We start from the raw sequence: 21,847 nt of genomic DNA, 5'->3' as shown, positions 1-21,847 counted from the left end.
AGCAGGTAGGCTGCCTTTGATTTATTTTTTGCTGATGAAGGGAAAAGATGTCCACATAGTCAGAGCCACGTACCATGAAAGGTTCCGCTTTCCAGGCTTGCTATCACATACAAGGCTCCCAATAAGACATCTCACTCTATTGGCAAATACCCAACAAGGCACATCCCATAATGTAATCTACCAAGGATACTCTATGCCAGGGGTACTCAACTCTTACCCAATGAGGTCTGGAGCCTCCTGGTTTTCTGCTCTACCTGATAATTAATTGCACACTCCTGGTGTCCCTGGTCTAAATCAGTCCCTGATTAGAGGTGAACAATGAAAAAAATGCAGTGGATCTGGCTTTGAGGTCCAGAGATGAGTTTGAGGGATTTATGTGGCTATTGGCGTAATCCATGTGTGCAATTACGATCAGCAGTTGATGTTCAAAACTCGAAGGGCTTTCCCTTTCCCTTTTGTATTGTATTACTGTACTTGGCTGTTGTAATCCCAAACTCCTATTTTTGCATTTCCTCCTGAGAAAAAGGTCTCCTTGACGTGAATGAATTCCTCTGGGCACGCCTTGGGCCAGGTTTAATTTTCCTGGTCAATGTGTAACTCGATTTGAGTTTAGACACAGCAGGTAACAGCTATGTGCCAGGTAGAGGCATGGGAACAAATAGTATTTTGAATTGTTCAAATACTTAAGCTGCGCTTGACTGAGCTTTCCTGGCGCAATGTAAGCAATGGAATAGTCCCACAAGTGCAAACCCAGCCCATCTGGCACTTCAGGCAGGCTCAAGCAAAAACTCAAGGTTTTTATTTGAACCCAGATCTGGTACCACATTAGGTTACCAGGATATTATGCAACACATAGGAGGATGATTCGACTTTCATAGGCCCCATGCCAGTGTTCTTCTGACCCTGTTATGTGTGTCTTCAGGTATCATGATATGGAAACTAGTGAATAGATTGTACACAAGTCATGTACAAATAAGCACTGAGAAGTAGTGGTGTAGTGGAGGGTAAATACACCTAAATGTCATTTACACACCTTTTTTATTTTGTGCGAGCGTTTACCCACCTACTGCAGAAAAATGCATTGAAAATATAGGTACTGCTACTTTATTTACAGCTATCAGAGTTTACCCACCTTGTGTTTTTACCAGTACATCACTGCTCATAAGCACTGAATATATTTTTGTCAATAGCTATCACTTTTTTAAATGACATAATTCAAAATGCTATACATACAGAATGTGCTTACCAGCGGTTAAGAGCGTTGGGCTAGTAACCGAAAGGTGACTGGTTGGAATCCCTGAGCCAATTAGATGAGAAATCTGTTGATGGGCCCTTGAGCACGGCACTTATCCCTAGTTGCTCTGGATAAGAACATCTGCTAAAATGTAGAATACCCAACTGTGTATGTTCGTACATACATTACATATAAAATGCAAGCCATGGTCTACCCACATTTTGTACGTCATCTTTCAGCAATGATAAAGTGAAGTGAACTTGTATAGGCTGTAGGAATGAGGCTTCCTGTACATGATGTCATGGTCTGGTAGAAAAGTGCTTATGTCATTGCTACTCGGCTGGCGCTGCACTCCCAGCTCCTACAGAGTGTAAATCTGCATCTCAAAGAGCTGCACCGCCACACATTGCCAGTGTGTCTCTGCAGACACACACACTCAGATGTACATGTACACACACACACACACACACACACACACACACACACACACACACACACACACACACACACACACACACACACACACACACACACACACACACACACACACACACACACACACACACACACGTCTTAGAGGTCAGCAGTGTATTGTGCTGACTGACTCAGCAGTAGGAGTTGAATAGGGATTTTGCTTTCACTCTCACTTGGGTGTCAATCAAATGGTGTTAAGATACAGTAAGTAAATTTTTTCATTCTTCAATCCAAACCAGTCATCTGTTTTCGGGGATACATTTTCCTCTTTCAACACAGTGAAAAACTAGGCATGTACAGTACTGCATTTTAAATTAATCATGCGGTTATGTTTTTGTTTTACACTATTGACTCAGTTTTGCTGAGCACTTGAATTCAAACGTGCCTGCTTCCAGCTCTTTTTTTTGTACCCAGATAGCGGTTTTGATTGAACAGGGTTGACTTCCCCCTGCCTGCACAAAGGACTAGTCGTCCCTCTTCTGCTCCTCCAAAACCACACCTCAGTGTAAAGTCTCCACGTTCATCAGAGGGCAGAAGGCTGCTTTATTGCCGGGTTACTCATTCACTTTCAACAGACTGAAATAGTCAGCTGCATCCTTTGCTTTTAAGAGTGAAGAAGTGGCATGTTGTGTATATAAAACCTTTCTAATTATAAGACCTTTGTCAACTACATATATCATATATGTAAACTTGAATGTATTTGAGGTGAGCTTGAATTAGCTTTAAGTTTGCACTTTTGGGACTTTTGCATTTGTTCCATTGTACAGCTCAAAAGAAATCAAACACAGCTTGAAAGTATTTGACATATGTATTTGACCAGGTCTGCTAATCATTGACTGGGAGGGTTGCAGAATGTAGCTCAACATACATTGGCAAAATTAAAATGAAGTGAAAAGCTAAATGGCATTTTAAGGATCTGTTCCTTTTTTTATCTAATCGTGTTTTTTTGTTAGGTTGAATTTGCAAACATGATTGTACTTTTGATTTTATGTAGACGGCCAGTCAATTGTAAAAGTGTGATACTTTTGTATATACTGTATAGTTTATGTGGACACCCCTTCAAATTAGTGGATTCAGCTAATTCAGCCACACCCATTGCTGACAGATGTATAAAATCGAACACACAGCCATGCAATCTCAATAGACAAACATTGGCAGTAGAATGGCCTTATTGAAGAGCTCAGTGACTTTCAACGTGGCACTGTCATGGATGCCGCATTTACAACAAGTCAATTTGTCAAATTTCTGCCCTGCTAGAGCTGCCCGGTCAACTGTAAGTGCTGTTATTGTGAAGTGCAAACGTCTAGGAGCAACAATGGTTCAGCCGGGAAGTGGTAGGCCACAGAAGCTCATAGAACAGGACTGGCGAGTGCTGACGTGCGTAGCACATAAAGATTGTCTGTCCTCCATTGCAACACTCACTAATGAGTTTCAAACTGCCTCTGAAAGCAATGTCAGCACAATAACTGTTTGTCGGAAGCTTTACTAAATGGGTTTCCATGGCCGAGCAGCCTAAGATCACCATGCGCAATGCCAAGCGTCGGCTGGAGTGGTGTAAAGCCCACTGACATTGGACTCTGGAGCAGTGGAAACGCTTTCTCTGGAGTGATGAATCATACTTCACCATCTGGCAGTCCGAAACCTGATCTGAGTTTGGCGGAAGCCAGGAGAACGCTACCTGCCCCAATTCATTGTGCCAAATGTAAAGTTTTGTGGAGGAGTGGTCAGGGTCTGTTTTTCATGTTTCAGGCTCCTTAGTTCCACTGAAGGGAAATCTTAACGCTACAGCATACAATGACATTGTACACGATTCTGTGCTTCCAACTTTGTGGCAACAGTTTGGGGAAGGTCCTTTCCTGATTCAGCATGACAATGGCATAGTGCACAATGCGAGGTCCATACAGAAATGGTTTGTTGAGATTGGTGTGGAAGAACTTGACTGGCCTGCACAGAGGCCTGACCTCAACCCCATCGAACATCTTTGGGATGAATTGAATAGCCGACTGCGAGCCAGGCCTAATCGCCAAACATCAGTGCCGACCTCACTAATGCTCTTGTGGCTGAATGGAAGCAAGTCCCTGGAGCAATGTTCCAAGATCTAGTGGAAAGCCTTCCCAAAAGAGTGGAGGCTGTTATAGCAGCAAAGTTTGGACCAACTCCATATTAATGCCAATGATTTTGAAATGAGATGTTCGACGAGCAGGTGTCCACATACAAATCCCATTCTAGTCATAGGACCGATATTATCCTCACAATTAATTGTAGATACTTTTGGATGATTTGGACCTGTGCAAAAAATGCCAATATCGATACCATGACTTGAATGGGATTTCTGCCACAAATGCTAAAACATTAGCATGTGGAAACAGTAACAGGGAACTAAACCAAAGTATGGATGGCTGTCATACCTTATCCATAGACTGGAAACCAATGTGTAATTTTGTGTAATACGGTTTAACTATCCCTTTAACTTTAGGCCAACAGGTATAATGCATTATGATGTCATGGGCATGTATGATCCTATACATTTTTGGGGAAGCCTTATAATTAGACAGTATAAGGGCTCATACTCTACATGCTTATAACAAGAAATAAAGTGTCACCAACTTATTTTTTTAACCTATGGCCACTCTCAACTGATTGTAAGTTGCTCTGGATAAGAGTGTCTGCTAAATGACTATAATGTAAAAAATAATAATAATAAAATAAAAAGTGAAACTCTTGTGGCTGACATTTTCTGTGTTCTGTCCTTTCTCCCCAGCCCAAGCCCACCAGGGGACGGATGCGTATCCACTGCCTGGAGAATGTGGACAAGGCCCTGCAGTTCCTCAAGGAGCAGAGGGTCCACCTGGAAAACATGGGCTCACATGACATCGTTGACGGCAACCACCGCCTCACCCTGGGCCTCATCTGGACCATCATTCTCAGGTTCCAGGTAAAGGAGTCTTCAAACCAAAACGCATGAAACGTATGTCTGATGCAGCGGTGTGGTGGGGAGAAATGATTTGCTAGAAATGCTGCTCTAGGTTTTCAATTGGCTAATGGATAAGTCTTTGCAACATATATAACGAACAGCGCAACACAACCGGAGGGCCTCCCCCAAAGCACTGCTCCCATTGAAAACCATTGAGTTGCTGCGCATTTTATGCATCAATTTGTCTGGTTTGAACGCTCACTTAGACAGTGTTTCTCTATTATTATCCTGGAGACACATTATGTAAAGCAGGGCCACGATTATCTGAATCAGGTATGCTATTATTGTTATGTGAGCAACAAACCCAGTTGCTCTCCAGGAGGAGAGTTGGCCCGTATGCTGATTTTAATCCAATTGAGCGTCAGTAGCTTATTTACTGTAGGGCCTCATCCTTTATCACAGTGATCTAATACTAACTTGTACTTCTCAGCACACATATTACACAGTCAGTTGTTTACATAAAGATTATGTTATAACATGAGTAAGATATGTAGGCTATGTATGAGAGCAACTGCTTGGCATCAGACCGCAAGGCGCTACAGCGGGTATTGCATAAGGCCCAGGACCTCTATACCAAGCGGTGTCAGAGGAAGTCAATGACTCCAGTAACCCAAGTCATAGACTGTTCTCTCCGGCAAGCGGTACTGGTGCCGAGTCTGGGACCAAAAGGCTCCCGAACAGCTTTTACCCCCAAGCCATCAGACTGTTGATTAGTTAATCAAATGGCTACCCGGACTATTTGCATTGACCCACTTTTTTTGTTGTTGCACTGGCTCTATGCACATTCACTGGACTCTACCCACACACTCACACATACTACACTGACACTCTCAACATACACATACAAACACTACATACACTCACACACATTCACGCCATTTCACACTCTTCCCACACGCTGACACTACTCTGTTTATTATCTACCCTGATCTCCTAGTCACTTTTACCCCTACCTACATTTACATATTACCTCAATCCCCTCAACTACCTCGTACCCCCAGCACATTGACTCGGTACCAGTACGCCTTGTATATAGCTGTGATATTGTTATTTTATTATGTTACAATTTTTTTTAAATCACATTTTCTTACTTTTTAACTCTGCATTGTTGGGATTATGCATATTTGCCACATGTGAAAAATAAAATTAGATTTTTGATTTGATTTGAGACTTTTCACGGTACTGTTGTATCATTATCTGTGTGACAGATCCAGGACATCAGTGTTGAGACTGATGGAGACAACAAGGAGAAGAGATCAGCCAAGGACGCCCTGCTCCTCTGGTGCCAGATGAAGACTGCTGGGTGAGTGATTGGCTGTCACCTTGCATTCAGACACGTTTCTTAGAGATTTTAAATACTTAGATTTGGGTCATCTACTGTACATTACAGCTCTCAGTTCTACCACTTGACTTAAACAATCCTCCTTAAGATAATTATACATTTATTTAGACAGCAACACCATTGTGACTTGATGTTACTGGACTTTTTACTTTCAGAACAAGTCAGTAAAGAAATTCCAGAAGCAGATCCACATCTTGAATTATATAGAAATTGCTTAGGGAATGAATTTGAACATTGAACAAATCATCATCTCTGTTTTGTTCTTTGTAGCTATCCAAACGTGAACATTCACAATTTCAGCACCAGTTGGCGAGATGGCATGGCTTTCAATGCCCTCATCCATAAGCACAGGTAACAAGAGTCTGTTTGATCAACTATCCTTCATGCCCTTGTGGGTCACATAATTCAGATAGTTTTTCTCATGGAATTCAGACCAATTATCCTTTGTGATTTATGTCACAGTCTGCTATTTACTTTATGTGGTCACATGTAATGACCCAATATATATTTTTTTATCCCACCTCCAACCCCCCTCATTTATGATGATTTATTTTCTTATTTACAATTGAGTAATGTTCAACTAATTACTTTTTGGTTTATTTTACGATTTATTGATGCATTACTGTACATCATTTGGTGTAATTGTGTTGAATCTTTGAGATATCAGAACATAACTATTTAATATAACAACATAACATTTCAACAGGTAAATTACATCTGGGTATTTATCTTGTGATTCTTTGGTGGTATACTGTAAGACTGGTGCTGTGGTATGATGCTTTGTCTCATGTATAGGCCAGACCTGATTGACTTTGACAAACTGAAAAAGTCCAATGCCCACCACAACCTGCAGAATGCCTTCAACCTGGCTGAGCAGCATCTTGGTCTTACCAAGCTCCTAGACCCAGAGGGTGAGTTCTGGACTATGCTCTTCTATGTAGTAGAGGAGTGCATATGGAAAATAGCTCAATCTGATGCCACGCATGATTTCTCAGTGTACTGTGACTAATGTTTTTGTTGTCCAAATAAACCAAATCAAATTGTAATAATCCTTAACTGGAATGTATAAAATACTGTAGGTGACAGAGTCTGGTCTAGTGATAGTGCTGCAGACTCCAGACTACATATATCCCCTGGCAATAGGGATTTGAGCCCTGTCTGCCACTTTCTATCAGCATATCACCTGCTTTACCTTCCCACTGCCCTGTCATGCAACATCATGAAATACAAAAAGAGATCTTCTTTTAATATTTTTTTGTAATTATCCAAATCAAATTGTATTAACCAATCAGAAATGTAATTTTTGCTTCACAGATATCAGTGTGGACCACCCCGATGAGAAGTCTGTCATCACATACGTGGTGACATACTACCACTACTTCTCCAAAATGAAGGCGCTGAAAGTGGAGGGGAAACGTATTGGGAAGGTGACTCAGCGTTTATTCTCAGTTTATTATCTCAAATTCCATGTTTGTTTGGTGGGTTGTTGTCAACAAGTTGTTCGGGGCAGAGTAAGAGCTTTTCAGATTTGGATTCAAATAGTATAAAAACTTTCAAGATGTACTTGATTGAGCTCTTCTGGCGTAATGAAACCAGTGGAATAGTACCAAAAGTGCAAATTGTGTCAATCTGGCAAACACACTCTAAGTGTTTCAAAGAAAACAAATACTATATATGAACCCAGGTCTGGACATTTTTGGCCAGAGCTTGACATGTGTCCTCTTTGTTCCGCTAGGTACTGGACAATGCCATTGAGACAGAGAAGATGATTGAGAAGTACGAGTCTCTGGCCTCAGACCTGCTGGAGTGGATCGAGCAGACCATCATCATCCTCAACAATCGCAAGTTTGCCAACTCTTTAAACGGGGTGCAGCAGCAGCTTCAAGCCTTCAACACATATCGCACGGTCGAGAAACCCCCTAAGTGAGTGCCCCCCGCCAGCACCAAATCCCAAATCAACCCCTATACCCCAATGCACCCCCTATGCACTTATGGAGATCTGACAAGATGGGCAATCTTCAGCTTTAAAATCATCTTAAGAATATTTGTAAATATAATATTTACTCAAGGTATAACATTGTCCAGTTTTCTTGCCATTCCCTCATCCTTTTTTTTGTTAATATTCCTGTGACATTCCCTGAACATCACAAATTCTTTGTTCCAAACTTCTAAACCAATATTTTAAATGAAAAATTCATGTCACTACCTAAAACAAAATGTCAAGTCTAATGTTAAATGAATGGCACAATACCTAACATGCTGGGTGCACACCTCTCTCCTGCTTGTAGTGGAATTTACTTCAAAATGTTTTGTTCTGCTATGTCCATGAATTGAAGCGATAATGTATGCATGTTTAGTATTTTTAATGATGCAGAAATAAGACATGACTGTTGCATTTAAAAACGCTTTGAAATAAGTGCAACCCTGAGAACTTAAAGTGATGCGATGTGTTTAGACATTCGTTTTTTCTACGCTGTCAAAATATCACTCCCCCAAAACCATTTATCTTTTAATTGATCAGGTTTACTGAGAAGGGCAACCTGGAGGTGCTTCTGTTTACCATCCAGAGCAAGATGAGGGCCAACAATCAGAAAGTCTACATGCCCAGGGAGGGCAAACTCATCTCTGACATTAACAAGGTGATGTCTGTAGTCTCTGATGAACGCTTTAGGGTGAAGTTTCCCTAGGTACAGATGAAGGATCAGTTTCCCTTCTCCCAATCCTAACCTTTACCATTAGTGGCAAAAATGCTAAACTGACACAAGATCAGGGTCTAGGGACAAAGTTACCCTACTCCTCGATCAATGTTTTGAAACATCAGGCTGTTCACTATCTCTCTCTCCTGTTTGTCTGTGTCAGGGTGTTTGGTAGTCTCTCTTTGGTGTGTGGTAGTATTATTATTAGTAAGTAGGGGTTTTACTATTGTATAATTATTACAATAGGAGTAATTCAGCAGAACTCATACATTTTGCATCAGGTCATAAAACTGTGAGATTATGAAAGAGTTGAATCCACCATTGGCATAGTGCGTATGTGTAAGGTACAAATTGTGGCAATTTAACATGTAGAATAGCCTAGAAATGAACAGAAAAATGATGTCTGACGTTCATGTTGGTCTGTCTGGACCATATGATATACCTGACTTAATATTGTGTGTTAAACTTTGTCTATGGTAGACCTGGGAGAGACTGGAGAAGGCGGAGCATGAGCGGGAGCTGGCTCTGAGGACGGAGCTGATTCGACAGGAGAAACTGGAGCAGCTGGCTCGTCGCTTTGATCGCAAGGCTGCCATGAGGGAGACCTGGCTGAGTGAGAACCAGCGCCTCGTCTCACAGGTAAAAACAAATGCTTGCGCACAAATACACGAACACACATACTCACACAAACACTCAAAGTAGCCATGAGGGACAACTGGCTAAGTGAAATCCTATGGCTTGTCGCACAGCCATAGACACACACATGCGCGAGCACACACAAAAATAATAATTACCGTAAATTCCGGACTATAAATCGCAACTTTTTTCCCACGCTTTGAGCCTCGCGGCTTAAACCATGATGCGGCTAATATATGGATTTTTCCCGCTTTCAATTTTTTTTTCTCCAAAAAAACACATTCTGTGACGTGCTCAGTTTTTTGCCGGCATGAAGCTTTCATTAGACCAATGAAATTGCCAAACGGGTTAAGGTCAAACAACTTTTTTGTTTACTGTTTAGATTAAATCGAGCACTCTCAAACTTCCCATCATTCTGATTACGGTAGTCATTTTGTCACCCTCATCATGGCAAAGACATGGAGAAATGCATATGATGCAGCTTTCAAGTTGAAGAGGAAATAGAGCTGCTGCACGGGAGCTTGGTCTTAATGAGTCGATGATAAGACGTTGGAAACGGCAGCGTGAGGAATTGACTCAGTGCAAAAAGACAACTAAAGCTTACTGCTAATTTTTTATTTTTTGTTACAAGCCGTGTTTCGTTAAAGCCTATTTATTTTTGTTACAAGCCGTGTTTCGTTAAAGCCTATTTATTTTTGTTACAAGCCGTGTTTCGTTAAAGCCTGTGTAAAGTTAATTTGTTTCAATGTACCGGTAGGCACCTGCGGCTTATAGACATGTGCGGCTTATTTATGTTCCAAATAATATATATTTTTTAATTCAGTGGGTGCTGCTTATATTCAGGTGCGCTTAATAGTCCGGAAATTATGGTATAAAAAGCAATTGTGACATTTTACCAAAATACAGTACTTTACTACATCCTTGTCCATACAAATGTCTCAGCCATTGTTTTCACACAGTTTTGCACCACTTAGTGGACACACAGATTCAGTGAAATGCAAGCATCACATTCACTGGTATGGCATCATCTCTGTAGCACATTAAGATTAAGTGCTGCAGATGTAAACGGTGCGTCTCATTTGCTTTCCTTCTTTTGTCAAACTGAAATCAGGGACAATCTACAGTTGAAACAATAGCAAAGCGGAAACCCCACCTCTGTTTTGGTAATAACCTGAGGAATGGGCCAGGAAAATGTAACCACTCTCAAATGCATAGACAGAGCTATGGATGCAAGGCTTGACCATTCATGATATCATAAATTATCGTTTTAAACATTGTTTTGAGGCTATAGAGTGTTTGTTTACATTTACAATGTTTACAAACATTGGAGCAAAACAAGCTTATATTTTGGGTTTTGATGGGATGTGACAGTTTACATAATCTCACGAGGCATACATTTTTTGGGGTTTATTGTAAAAAAAAAAAAAAGACCCTTTTTCGTGATATCCAATTGGTAATTACAGTCTTGTCCCATCACTGCAACTCCTGTATGGACTCGGGAGAGGCGAAGGTCAAGAGCCGTGTGTCCTCCGAAACACAACCCCACCAAGCCGCACTGCTTCTTGACACAATGCTTGCTTAACCCGGAAGCCAGCCACACCAATGTGTCAGAGGAAACGTGCATGCTCCCGGCCCGCCACAGGAGTTGGTAGAGCGCGATGGGACAAGGACATCCCGGCCGGCCAAACCCTCCCCTAACCCGGACAACGCTATGCCAATTGTGTGCCGCCTCATGGGTCTCCCGGTCACGGCCAGCTGTTACACAGCCCAGTATCGAACCCGGATTTTAGTGATGCAGCTAGCACAGCGATGCTGTGCCTTAGACCATTGCGCCACTCGAGAGGCCCCTCATGAGGCATTTAGAAGTTATATTCTTCAAGAATCAATGGGTATAAATCAAAAAATGGATGTAGCAACTGCAGATTGCCCCTTTAAAGGATCATAGTATTTTATGTCATTATCAAATTGTAAAGACGATAACATTACAGAAATTGAGATGTCTTCCTTGTATGCCAGTATGTTGCCAACCATACAGTATATTCTAACAGTATTGTATTTTATTCTATTCCATTCCAATCACTTCTATCTCGCAGGACAACTTTGGCTTCGACCTGCCGGCGGTGGACGCGGCCACCAAGAAGCATGAGGCCATCGAGACGGATATTACAGCATACGAGGAGCGTGTGCAGGCCGTGGTGTCTGTCGCTAAGGAGCTGGAGGCAGAGAAGTACCACGACATCAAACGCATCGCAGCGCGCAAGGACAACGTGATCCGTCTGTGGGAGTACCTGCTGGAGCTTCTGAAGGCAAGGCGCCAGCGCCTGGAGATGAACCTGGGTCTGCAAAGGGTCTTCCAGGAGATGCTTTACATCATGGACTGGATGGACGAGATGAAGGTAAGAGAGGGAGGGGGACCCTTCCAAAAATGTACGTGTTAAAACCGTGTTGGAAAGACAAAATTAATAATTATTGTAACACAAATTGAATTGTTCAAAATGCATTGACCCTCATCTACCCTGCTTCCACCAACACCTGAACACATTTAAAATGTATTGGAAATAGGTAATTTCAAATGTTAGAATTACAAACGGAATGTATTAATCTTGTATTAATCCCTCTTCTAAATGATCATTTTAAGCAGTATCAATGGTGAAACTAACTGGATTATGTTAGTCCAATGCTGAATAATTCCAAATCGGCACACCTGAACCTCGTCCTAGACCCTCCTGTAGATACAAGAGGATTGGGTTGGCACTGTAAACACTACGTCATCTTGCCTTTCTGATTGACTGGGTGGAATTCTCGGCATTATGCTTCCACCTATCGAATCCTCTTAGGTTTACAGGAGTCGCTAGGGAGTTGATGTTGTGGTTGAAAACAAGTTAGATGAAATGTAAGTTTCAAGAAGTTTCCTCTCCTCACCTTGAAAAAATACTCGTATTGCGTTTCGAAGTGCACAAAAAGTAAACAATTCATATTGGCAACTGATGAACTTAGACCAGTGTAATTGAAGGTGCCTGTATGTTGCTCCCACACATGCTTGTATGTCATGCCTCTATGTCTCTGCCATACAGATGATACTGCTGTCCCAGGACTATGGGAAGCATCTGCTCGGAGTGGAGGATCTCCTGCAGAAACATGCCCTGGTAGAGGCCGACATCGGAATCCAGGCTGACCGTGTCAAAGCTGTCAACAACAATGCTCAGAAGTTCGCCATTGACGGCAACGGTGAGGATGCCCTAAACATTCAGGCTGCTATTATTCAAATTGTGAATCGTATTGTTAACTAATGATAATAATGCATGTCATCACACAATTTTACAGTTCAGTTGAATAGCATAGCGTTTTGCAAGATACTTCAAGATCTATACAAGCAAACTGAAAAATAAACATGAAAGGAATCATAGTCAATGGAATGAAATCATAACATGTGAGTCAATACAGTACAATGTACATCTGTGGGTGCTGCTAGATGCTAACTGGGCCTCTGTTCTGTCTCCTCTACAGTTTACAAGCCCTGTGACCCTCAGGTAATACGCGACCGCGTGGCCCACATGGAGTTCTGCTACCAGGAGCTGACCCAGCTGGCTGCCGAGCGCCGGGCCCGCCTGGAGGAGTCCCGCCGCCTCTGGAAGTTCTTCTGGGAGATGGCCGAGGAGGAGGGCTGGATCCGTGAGAAGGAGCAGATCCTGTCGTCGGACGAGAGTGGCAAGGACCTGACGGGCGCTGTGCGCCTGCTGAGCCAGCACCGCACCCTGGAGGACGAGATGAATGGCCGTGCCGCTCACCTGCAGCACACCATTGCCGAGGGCCAGGCCATGGCCGACGGTGGCCACTTCGGTGCCGCCAAGATCCGCGAACGCATCGCTGACCTGCGGGCGCAGTGGGCAGCGTTGGAGGAGCTGGCGGCTGTGAGGAAGGCCCATCTGGAGGAAGCATGTGCCCTGCACCAGTTCCAGGCGGACGCAGATGATGCCGACGCCTGGACCCTGGACGCCCTGCGCATCGTGTCCAGCTGCGAGGTGGGCCATGACGAGTTCTCCACACAGGCCCTGGTGCGCAAGCACAAGGACGCCGCCGCCGAGGTGGCCAGCTATCGGCCAGTGATCGATGCGCTCCATGAGCAGGCGGCCGCCTTGCCTGAAGAGCAGGCTCAGTCGGAAGAGGTCAAAGGCCGCCTGGCAGGCATAGAGGAGCGCTACAAGGAGGTGGCCGAATTGACCCGGCTGAGAAAGCAGTCACTGCAGGACGCCCTGGCCCTCTACAAGATGTTCAGCGAGGCGGACGCCTGCGAGGTGTGGATCGATGAGAAGGATCAGTGGCTCAACAGCATGGAGATCCCAGAGAAGCTAGAAGACCTAGAGGTCATTCAGCACAGGTGAGAGAACCCCTACATATATAAATGCATGCTGAAGCCATAGTCTACACCTAGACCCTACTCCTTTAGGCCTGATTTAGCTTGGTGTGCCACTCAAGTATCTGAAAGTATTTGACATACAGTTCCAGTCAAAGGTTTGGACACACCTACTCAATCCAGGGTTTTTCTTTATTTTGACTATTTTCTACATTGTAGAATAATAATAATAGCGAAACTATGAAATAACATATATGCAAGCTGTTTTTGGAACAACTTTGTCGATTTTCAAAACACTGTACAGAAGACATGGAACTCTGGCCATTTGCAAAACATTAAGGGCCCAATTCCGAACGGATTTAAGTGTGCTTAAATGGAACGTGAGTCCTTTTTTATGCAACTTTCTCTCAATGCGTATTCTGACCTTGAACTTAAGAATGAGAATAGCGTGCTATTCACCTGCTATTTGTTTTGGCGAATAAATGAAAGTGTGGTGGAGGTGGGTCTACAGATATGCCGTATTCTGACTTTGACTTAATTTCCTAATCATTCCACCACCTTTACATGTGAGGAAACAATGAATAAGGTCAAGTGAACCTACCGGTTTCAAGCGGAAAAAGCATCTACCTAATTTTTTCCCTTTAGAAATAACACCATTCTCCATGCACTGTAATGACAACTTGATAAGAGCTATTGATAACTGTCACGGATCCCTCCGGAACTTTCATCACGCACACCTGTCCCCTATTCCCACTGATTAGTACTTGTATAAGTGTGCCCTTTGGTTTCCGTTGTCTGTCGATTATTGTTACAATGTCCGTTGGTGTGTGTGAGTACCTGTGCTGTTTGTTTTGGCTTTCGTGCCATTGTGGATTGCGCAGGTGATTGCGGGTCTCATCCCGTGTGATAATCATTGTGCGTTTGTGTTATTTATTCAAGGTACTCCTCGCTCTTTTGTTTGGGTTTCAACCCTGTGTTTTGTGTACGTGTTTGTTTGGTCTTCGTCCCCGTGCCTTTACACAGCACGCCGTAATTTGGCGTGTAATAAAAAACCCTATTACGCATTCCTGCGCCTGTCTTCCAAATCATTTATACCAGCGTGACAATAACAGCTAAGTGAATGAGTAATCCATTTGTTTTGTTTTAGGTAATTGTAAATATAAATGACACTTGCTTTAGATCTATTTTGCCTTATAATCGCCGGAGACAAATGTGAACCAGTCATATGGAAGCAAACTGAACCATGTCCACATATCAACTTTCCCACAGTAAAGCTCATGAAATACTGTGCAATTACACAGAATTTGAATTGTACAGCCTTTTAACTTGCAGGGATGGGCACTTTCAAATATCTTAATTGCAGGCTACCCCAACTTTCTCTGTTTCATATTTCTATCATGTTAAATATTAGCCATTATCAATATCGAATGTCAGTAGGCCTAATAACAACACATGTTCAACTGCCAATTTACTCTTAGTTCCCTTCAGTTGGTATAGCCCACATTATCATTCCATTTAATGACATTGTTTCGTTTACCTTCATTTGCTTTGCTTCCTCTGTAAACGCTGTCTCGGCCATGTGGTTGTTGCTGAGGATCATTAGTGATAATATAAAAAAAGACATGTAGGCTAATTAAATCATTATGGAGCGGAACGCAGACCAAGCCGTAACAGTTTGAACTTGACGCATGGCGCGATACTTGGCTGTTTCATCACATAGTACCACGGTTAGTGCAGGCAACAGACGAGGGTATAGCCTACTGTTGTACACTATTCTCCTTATTATAATTATATGTACTCTAATCTTCCAACATTACCATGGGTTAAAGAACTGAATGTGGCAATTTTCAGAATGAATCAAACCACCGGTTTCTTTCTTTGTGTAAAGTGTCTCCAAACTTGTTTATGATTCATAAATACTTCCTTAACCCTAAATAATCTACAAAATCAGAGTAGTTTTTAATCTACCGGAGATTAACGGAGACAAATATCCATATATTTAGATGGCTTTCTTTCATTTATCCCTAATATTTTTAACCCGTCTCTCGCGATTTACAAAACTCTTTCCATGACATAGACTGACCAGGTGAATCCAGGTGAAAGCTTTGATCACTTTTTTTATTTTATTTCACCTTTATTTAACCAGGTAAGCTTGCTGAGAACAAGTTCTCATTTACAACTGTAACCTGGCCAAGATAAAGCAAAGAAGTGCGACAGAAACAACAACACAGAGTTACACATGGAATAAACAAGCGTACAGTCAATAACACAATAGAAAAAAATACAGAAAGTCTGTATACAGTGTGTGCAAATGGCATGAGGAGGTATGGCAATAAATAGGCCATAGTAGTGATAGATGAGCAGATGATGATGAGCAGATGATGGTGTGTAAGTAGTGATACTGGTGTGCAAAAGAGCAACAAAGTAAATAAAAACAATATGGGGATGAGGTAGGTAGATTGGGTGGGCTATTTACAGATGGACTATGTACAGCTGCAGCGATCAGTTAGCTGCTCAGATAGCTGATGTTTAAAGTTAGTGAGGAAAATGTAAGTCTCCAGCTTCAGCGATTTTTGCAATTCGTTCCAGTCACTGGCAGCAGAGAACTGGAAGGAAAGGCGGCCAAAGGGGGTGTTGGCTTTGGGGATGACCAGTGAGATATACCTGCTGGAGCGTGTGCTACGGGTGGGCGTTGTTATCGTGACCAGTGAGCTGAGATAAGGTGGAGCTTTACCTAGCATAGACTTATAGATGACCTGGAGCCAGTGGGTCTGGTGACGAATATGTACTTGGCTTACTTGGCTCATCATGCTCTAGCGACTCCTTTTGGCTGGTCGGGTGACTGCAAGCTAACTTCGGTAATCAGTTGGACAGTGTTTCCTCTGACACATTGGCGGCTGGCTTCCGGGTTAAGCAAGCAGTGTGTCAAGAAGCAGTGTGGCTTGGCAGGTCGTGTTTCGGAGGACGCATGGCTCTCGACCTTCACCTCTCCCGAGTCTGTTGGGGAGTTGCAGTGATGAGACAAAATCATAACTACCCATTGGATATCACAACAAAGGGGGTCAATTTTGTGCACTAGTATTTACTGATTGCTGGAAACAGTGAACACATTTTTCTCTTATGTGAACAAAACACTTTACTGTGAATTTTGTATTCATTGATGGCAATTGTATTTCAGCTTTAGCAAAAGGGGTCTAAGATATGCAATCCAAGTAGAAAGAAAATAAAATGATCAGAAGTTCTGCAAATGTATTTCAACATTTGATCACTGGTTTTCTGCTATAGGTACGTTTGACCACAGTTCCAAAAAACTATTTTACCAGATTGAGAAAAACTGTAAATATACAAATGATAAACTAGTTACAATGCAACAGCTCCTCCCACTGGGCGTTAGGTGCCCTATTTGTTAGGTGCCTTTCTAGAAACTGAAGGTCACCTTACATAGAAAATTATGAAATAGGTATTTTAAACAGATAGAACATGACAGATAATATAAAAGAAAAAGAGTACAGAGGTACAAGGAGAAAAGTGCAGGAAGTACTTAGGAGGTTAAACACCAAACAGGGGAATACGTCTGAGGTGCATTCATCAGGGTACAACATTGTGGAACGTTCAGATAAAAATGTGGTTTGTATAACAAACATGCCTCTGACATGTAGTATAAGAAATTATGTCAGCTCTATTCATGACAGTTCTATCTGAAATGTTCCACAACATTTGCCTGAACGTGGCCCAGACATCAATGTGCGTAAGGGAAAATTGTTTGTTTTGAAGTTGAACTTGATTGGTCATGACATGGCATGCTCTCTCTTTCCCAGGTTCGAGAGCCTGGAGCCTGAGATGAACAACCAGGCGTCACGCGTCGCTGTCGTGAACCAGATCGCCAGGCAGCTGATGCACAACGGACACCCCAGTGAGAAGGACATCAAAGCCCAGCAAGATAAGCTCAATAACAGGCAAGTTGAGCCATTCACAGTCAGACGTCACACTATCTCCTATCATACAGATGCCTTAGCTTAATTTGCTCATCCGGTCGTTGCAAGAAATGCAAACTTGTAGTGTATTAGAGGTTTAACAAGGCTTCAAGGTGGCCTCCCGAGTGGCGCAGCGGTCTAGGACACTGCATCGCAGTGCTGAGGTGTCACTACAGCCTTAGGTTTGATCTCAGGCTGTGTCACATCCGGCCGTGAATGGGAGCCCCTTGGGGCGGCGCACAATTGGCCCAGCTTCGTCCGGATTAGGGGAGGGTTTGGTCGGGGGGATTTACTTGGCTCATCATGCTCTAGCGACTCCTTTTGGCTGGTCGGGTGACTGCAAGCTAACTTCGGTCGTCAGTTGGACAGTGTTTCCTCTGACACATTGGCGGCTGGCTTCCGGGTTAAGCGAGCAGTGTGTCAAGAAGCAGTGCGGCTTGGCAGGTCGTGTTTCGGAGGACGCATGGCTAAAGTTTGTAACTCCCACTTAAAATATTCAGACTTGATTTACCCTAATTCAAAATGTATTATTTAAAAAATTTTCCTTTTGCTGTAGGATTATATTTCTGCTATAGCAAACTGGCTCAAATTAAGATCCTATATCTGTAGCTGATATGTCCCTCAGTGGTGCGGGGATCAGCTGTTTGTTCACCCTCACCTGGTCGCAATTGCTAATAACCCATCCGCAACCGCCCGACTATATGTGATAAAGTGAAAATCTGAATCCCACACCTGATGTGTTAGATATGTTTCTACTTATCATTTCCAACATTTTGGTAGGCTATTTGTTTCTCAACTTGTCTATAATTACATACATGCAGCTTCTCTTCTGTCATTATATGTTGCCCTAGAAGACTAAATAAACCCTTGCTCAACAGAATAATGTCATAAATCAATAGAATGAATGCTTCAATGTATTTGACATCAATGAAGCTTTCTGAGTGATCTCTGCTTCTTTCACAGCGCAAAGACGTTTAGGGACCGGGGAGAAAATACAATAACTATTAAGAAAAATGAAAATATTTTCTGTGCAAAATGTTCAAATGACATCAGTTTGAACGGTTGTAAGGAAATAGAAAGCTGTGAAAACGACCCAACATGTTTCTGATAAGATTTCAGTTCGGCTTGGATGCATATTTTATGTGGTTGAAATACTATCAGCTTTTATGATGCTGATAAATATAGGACCTCTACAGATGGTATTTAACTGCGCATTCACATTCTCTCAAGATGCTAAAATAATATTCTTCCACTATCGTTCTCAAGTAAACATTTTGCCTATTTGAGGTCTCCATCTTGTGTCTGTCAAATTTGTATAACGCCTCACAATCATCACACATAACACTGCTATCATCCTCTTTTGCCAGAAAATGTATGTTTGGAAAGATTTGATGAGGTGGTAAAAGAGGATGATAGCAGTGTTATGTGTGATGATTGTGAGGTGGCTTTTCTCTTATTGAATTAAACTCTGACATTGTCCTTTTTGCCTCCGTGGATCGACCTTAACTTTTTGCTGCCCGTTCCCAAAAGCATTTGGCGATTGGCATGCGTACAGTTAGACCCTAAGCTTAGGCTTACACAGTAATGCCGGATAGCCTAAAATAACGAAAGAAACACCTCAATATAGCCTAAATTGCTCAAGAATTATACATTTATTATACTCTTTATTCCCCACCCATCTGCCCTTCATCCACACAATGACCCTTTCATGACCCTAAATCTGCCCGCCCTGTGGATATAACCACGGGAACTGCGGGTTATGAATCAAGCCGTCCATCACTAATGTCCCTGGTATTCACAACATTTACGGTTGAAGATAGCACTTTCAGGTTCTGATTTAATGCCTTTCCATATGGTTGCCAACTACCTGATGCCAAATGAAGAAACCAAAAGGTGATTAGGTTATTATAATGTAGTTAATGTAGTTTAATTATGTTTGACCTTTTACTTTGCTCATGGTGAGTTTCAAATGCCTATTGACTTTAAATTGTGTTATTGTGTGTTGGATATCACTGTATCCTTTGAATTGAAAAATGAGCTGGACATTTATTGTTGGTTATCATCAAATTAATTGGCCAATGGTTCAGTCAATTTGAGCCTTGGTCTAGCAACAACAGGGTTATGGTGGGATTGATTCCCGCATGGGCCACATGTATTGAAATATGTGTCACTGTCTGTCAACTGGGTAAAAGTGTCTGCTAAATGACCATATTTTTATTTATTAATTTGTTCACCAGATGGAGCCAGTTCCGGGATCTGGCGGACCAGAAGAAGGAGTCTCTAATCTCGGCGCTGGGTGTGCAGAACTACCACCTGGACTGCAACGAAACCAAGTCGTGGATCCGCGAGAAGACAAAGGTCATCGAGTCCACCCAGGAACTGGGCAACGACCTGACGGGTGTCATGGCGCTGCAGCGTAAACTCACTGGCATGGAGCGTGACCTGGCTGCCATCGAGGACAAGCTGGGAGACCTGCGCGGCGAGGCCGAGCGGCTGGCCGGCGAGCACCCGGACCAGGCCAAGGCCATCACGGGCCGCCTGGCCGAGATCACCGCCGTGTGGGAGGAGATGAAGGCCACACTGCGTAACCGCGAAGAGTCCCTTGGCGAGGCCAGCAAGCTGCAGCAGTTCCTGCGCGAACTGGATGACTTCCAGTCGTGGCTGTCGCGCACACAGACAGCCATCGCCTCGGAGGAGACGCCCAACACGCTGGCTGAGGCAGAGAAGCTGCTAGCACAGCACGACGGCATCAAAAACGAGATCTGCAACTACGAGGAGGACTACCAGAAGATGCGCGACATGGGCGAGATGGTGACCCAGGGCCAGACCGATGCCCAGTACATGTTCCTGAGGCAGCGGCTACAGGCACTGGACACGGGCTGGAACGAGCTGCACAAGATGTGGGAGAACCGGCAGAACCTGCTGTCACAGTCCCACGCCTACCAGCTGTTTCTCAGGGACACCAAGCAGGCCGAGGTCTTCCTCAACAACCAGGTACGCCGATTGGTCGATACCCCTTAAACCAGGGTACTTGATTGGTCGATTCAATTTCGAAATGGTCAATCCAGGAAGTGAGTTGAAATTCTATTCCAAGAGTGGAAAATTCTTAGCCTCGGAATCCAAAGTGAATGGTTCTGTTTCACTATTATTTAATTACACTGATTCCATCTCATAAAAAATTTGATTTTCGGTAACAGTTTATTTTAAAGTCCTCTTTGTCGTTGCTGTTACCTAATTTTACTAGGCAGGGATGTGGTAACAATGTGTCATTTTTCTTGCCCACCTAGAATCCACTCCCTCTACTGGGGGCATGCTGCTTTGCAAATCAAATGCACATATTAAAGTACATTTCAAAAAGTGTCATATCAAATCACATTTTATTAGTCACATGCGCCGAATACAACAGGTTACACCTTACAGTGAAATGCTTACTTACGAGCCCCTAACAAACAATGCAGTTTAAAAAAAATACGGATAAGAATAAGAACTAAAAGTAACCAGTAATTAAAGTGTAGCAGTAAAATAACAATAGCGAGACTATATACAGGGGGGGTACCGGTACAGAGTCAATGTGCTGGGGCACCGGTAGAGTTATTAAAGTGACTATGCATAGATGATAACAACAGAGAGTAGCAGCGGTGTAAAAGAGGGGGGGCAATGCAAATAGTCTGTGTCCAATGTGATTTACATTGAATTCCAACAGGGTGGGGTTCTATATTCTGTTTCAATTCAGTCAATTCAAGAATTTCAGTTTACTCCCTGACTGATTTGAAATGGAATTGACCCCAACCTGGATATCCAGTCTGTCACAGGATTTTCTAATAATCCCACTGACTCTCTTTTTTTATAACCCTGTTCTTAGGAGTACATGCTGGCCCATACAGAGATGCCCACTACACTTGAGGGGGCCGAAGGATCCATCAAGAAGCAGGAGGACTTCATGACCACCATGGACGCCAACGAAGAGAAGATAAACGGCGTGGTGGAGGCTGGCAGGCGGCTGGCGAGCGACGGCAACATCAACGCCGACCGCATCCAGGAGAGAGCGACATCTATTGACGACAGGTTAGAAGCCTCTTCTACTATATAGTAACAAATGACATTGCTGGACAGGTCGTCATTTTTACAGTTACTCTGCTGTGCAGATTAGATCTCACAACACC

The 21,847-nt window shown here is 43.0% G+C and overlaps 1 protein-coding gene across 4 annotated transcripts in view; it reads left to right on the top strand.

Moving 5' to 3' along the window:
* The window catches only part of LOC106565001 (spectrin beta chain, non-erythrocytic 1), a 103,173-nt gene that overhangs the window by 49,019 nt on the left and 32,307 nt on the right, over window positions 1-21,847 (top strand). For all 4 annotated transcript variants that reach the window (XM_045691321.1, XM_045691324.1, XM_045691322.1 and 1 more), the window contains 14 exons: window positions 4,470-4,643; window positions 5,891-5,985; window positions 6,295-6,375; window positions 6,820-6,935; window positions 7,339-7,451; window positions 7,760-7,947; window positions 8,546-8,663; window positions 9,201-9,359; window positions 11,450-11,752; window positions 12,431-12,584; window positions 12,864-13,734; window positions 17,529-17,666; window positions 19,922-20,678; window positions 21,547-21,749. In XM_045691321.1, coding sequence (XP_045547277.1) covers window positions 4,470-4,643; window positions 5,891-5,985; window positions 6,295-6,375; window positions 6,820-6,935; window positions 7,339-7,451; window positions 7,760-7,947; window positions 8,546-8,663; window positions 9,201-9,359; window positions 11,450-11,752; window positions 12,431-12,584; window positions 12,864-13,734; window positions 17,529-17,666; window positions 19,922-20,678; window positions 21,547-21,749 — 3,470 coding nt within the window. The remainder of the gene's footprint in view (window positions 1-4,469; window positions 4,644-5,890; window positions 5,986-6,294; window positions 6,376-6,819; window positions 6,936-7,338; window positions 7,452-7,759; window positions 7,948-8,545; window positions 8,664-9,200; window positions 9,360-11,449; window positions 11,753-12,430; window positions 12,585-12,863; window positions 13,735-17,528; window positions 17,667-19,921; window positions 20,679-21,546; window positions 21,750-21,847) is intronic.

This window comes from Salmo salar, chromosome ssa12 (genome assembly GCF_905237065.1).
Source record: "Salmo salar chromosome ssa12, Ssal_v3.1, whole genome shotgun sequence".
Classification (NCBI taxonomy): domain Eukaryota; kingdom Metazoa; phylum Chordata; class Actinopteri; order Salmoniformes; family Salmonidae; genus Salmo; species Salmo salar.
Note: the sequence above shows the minus strand (reverse complement) of the source record. Positions and strands in the feature narration are given on the sequence as shown.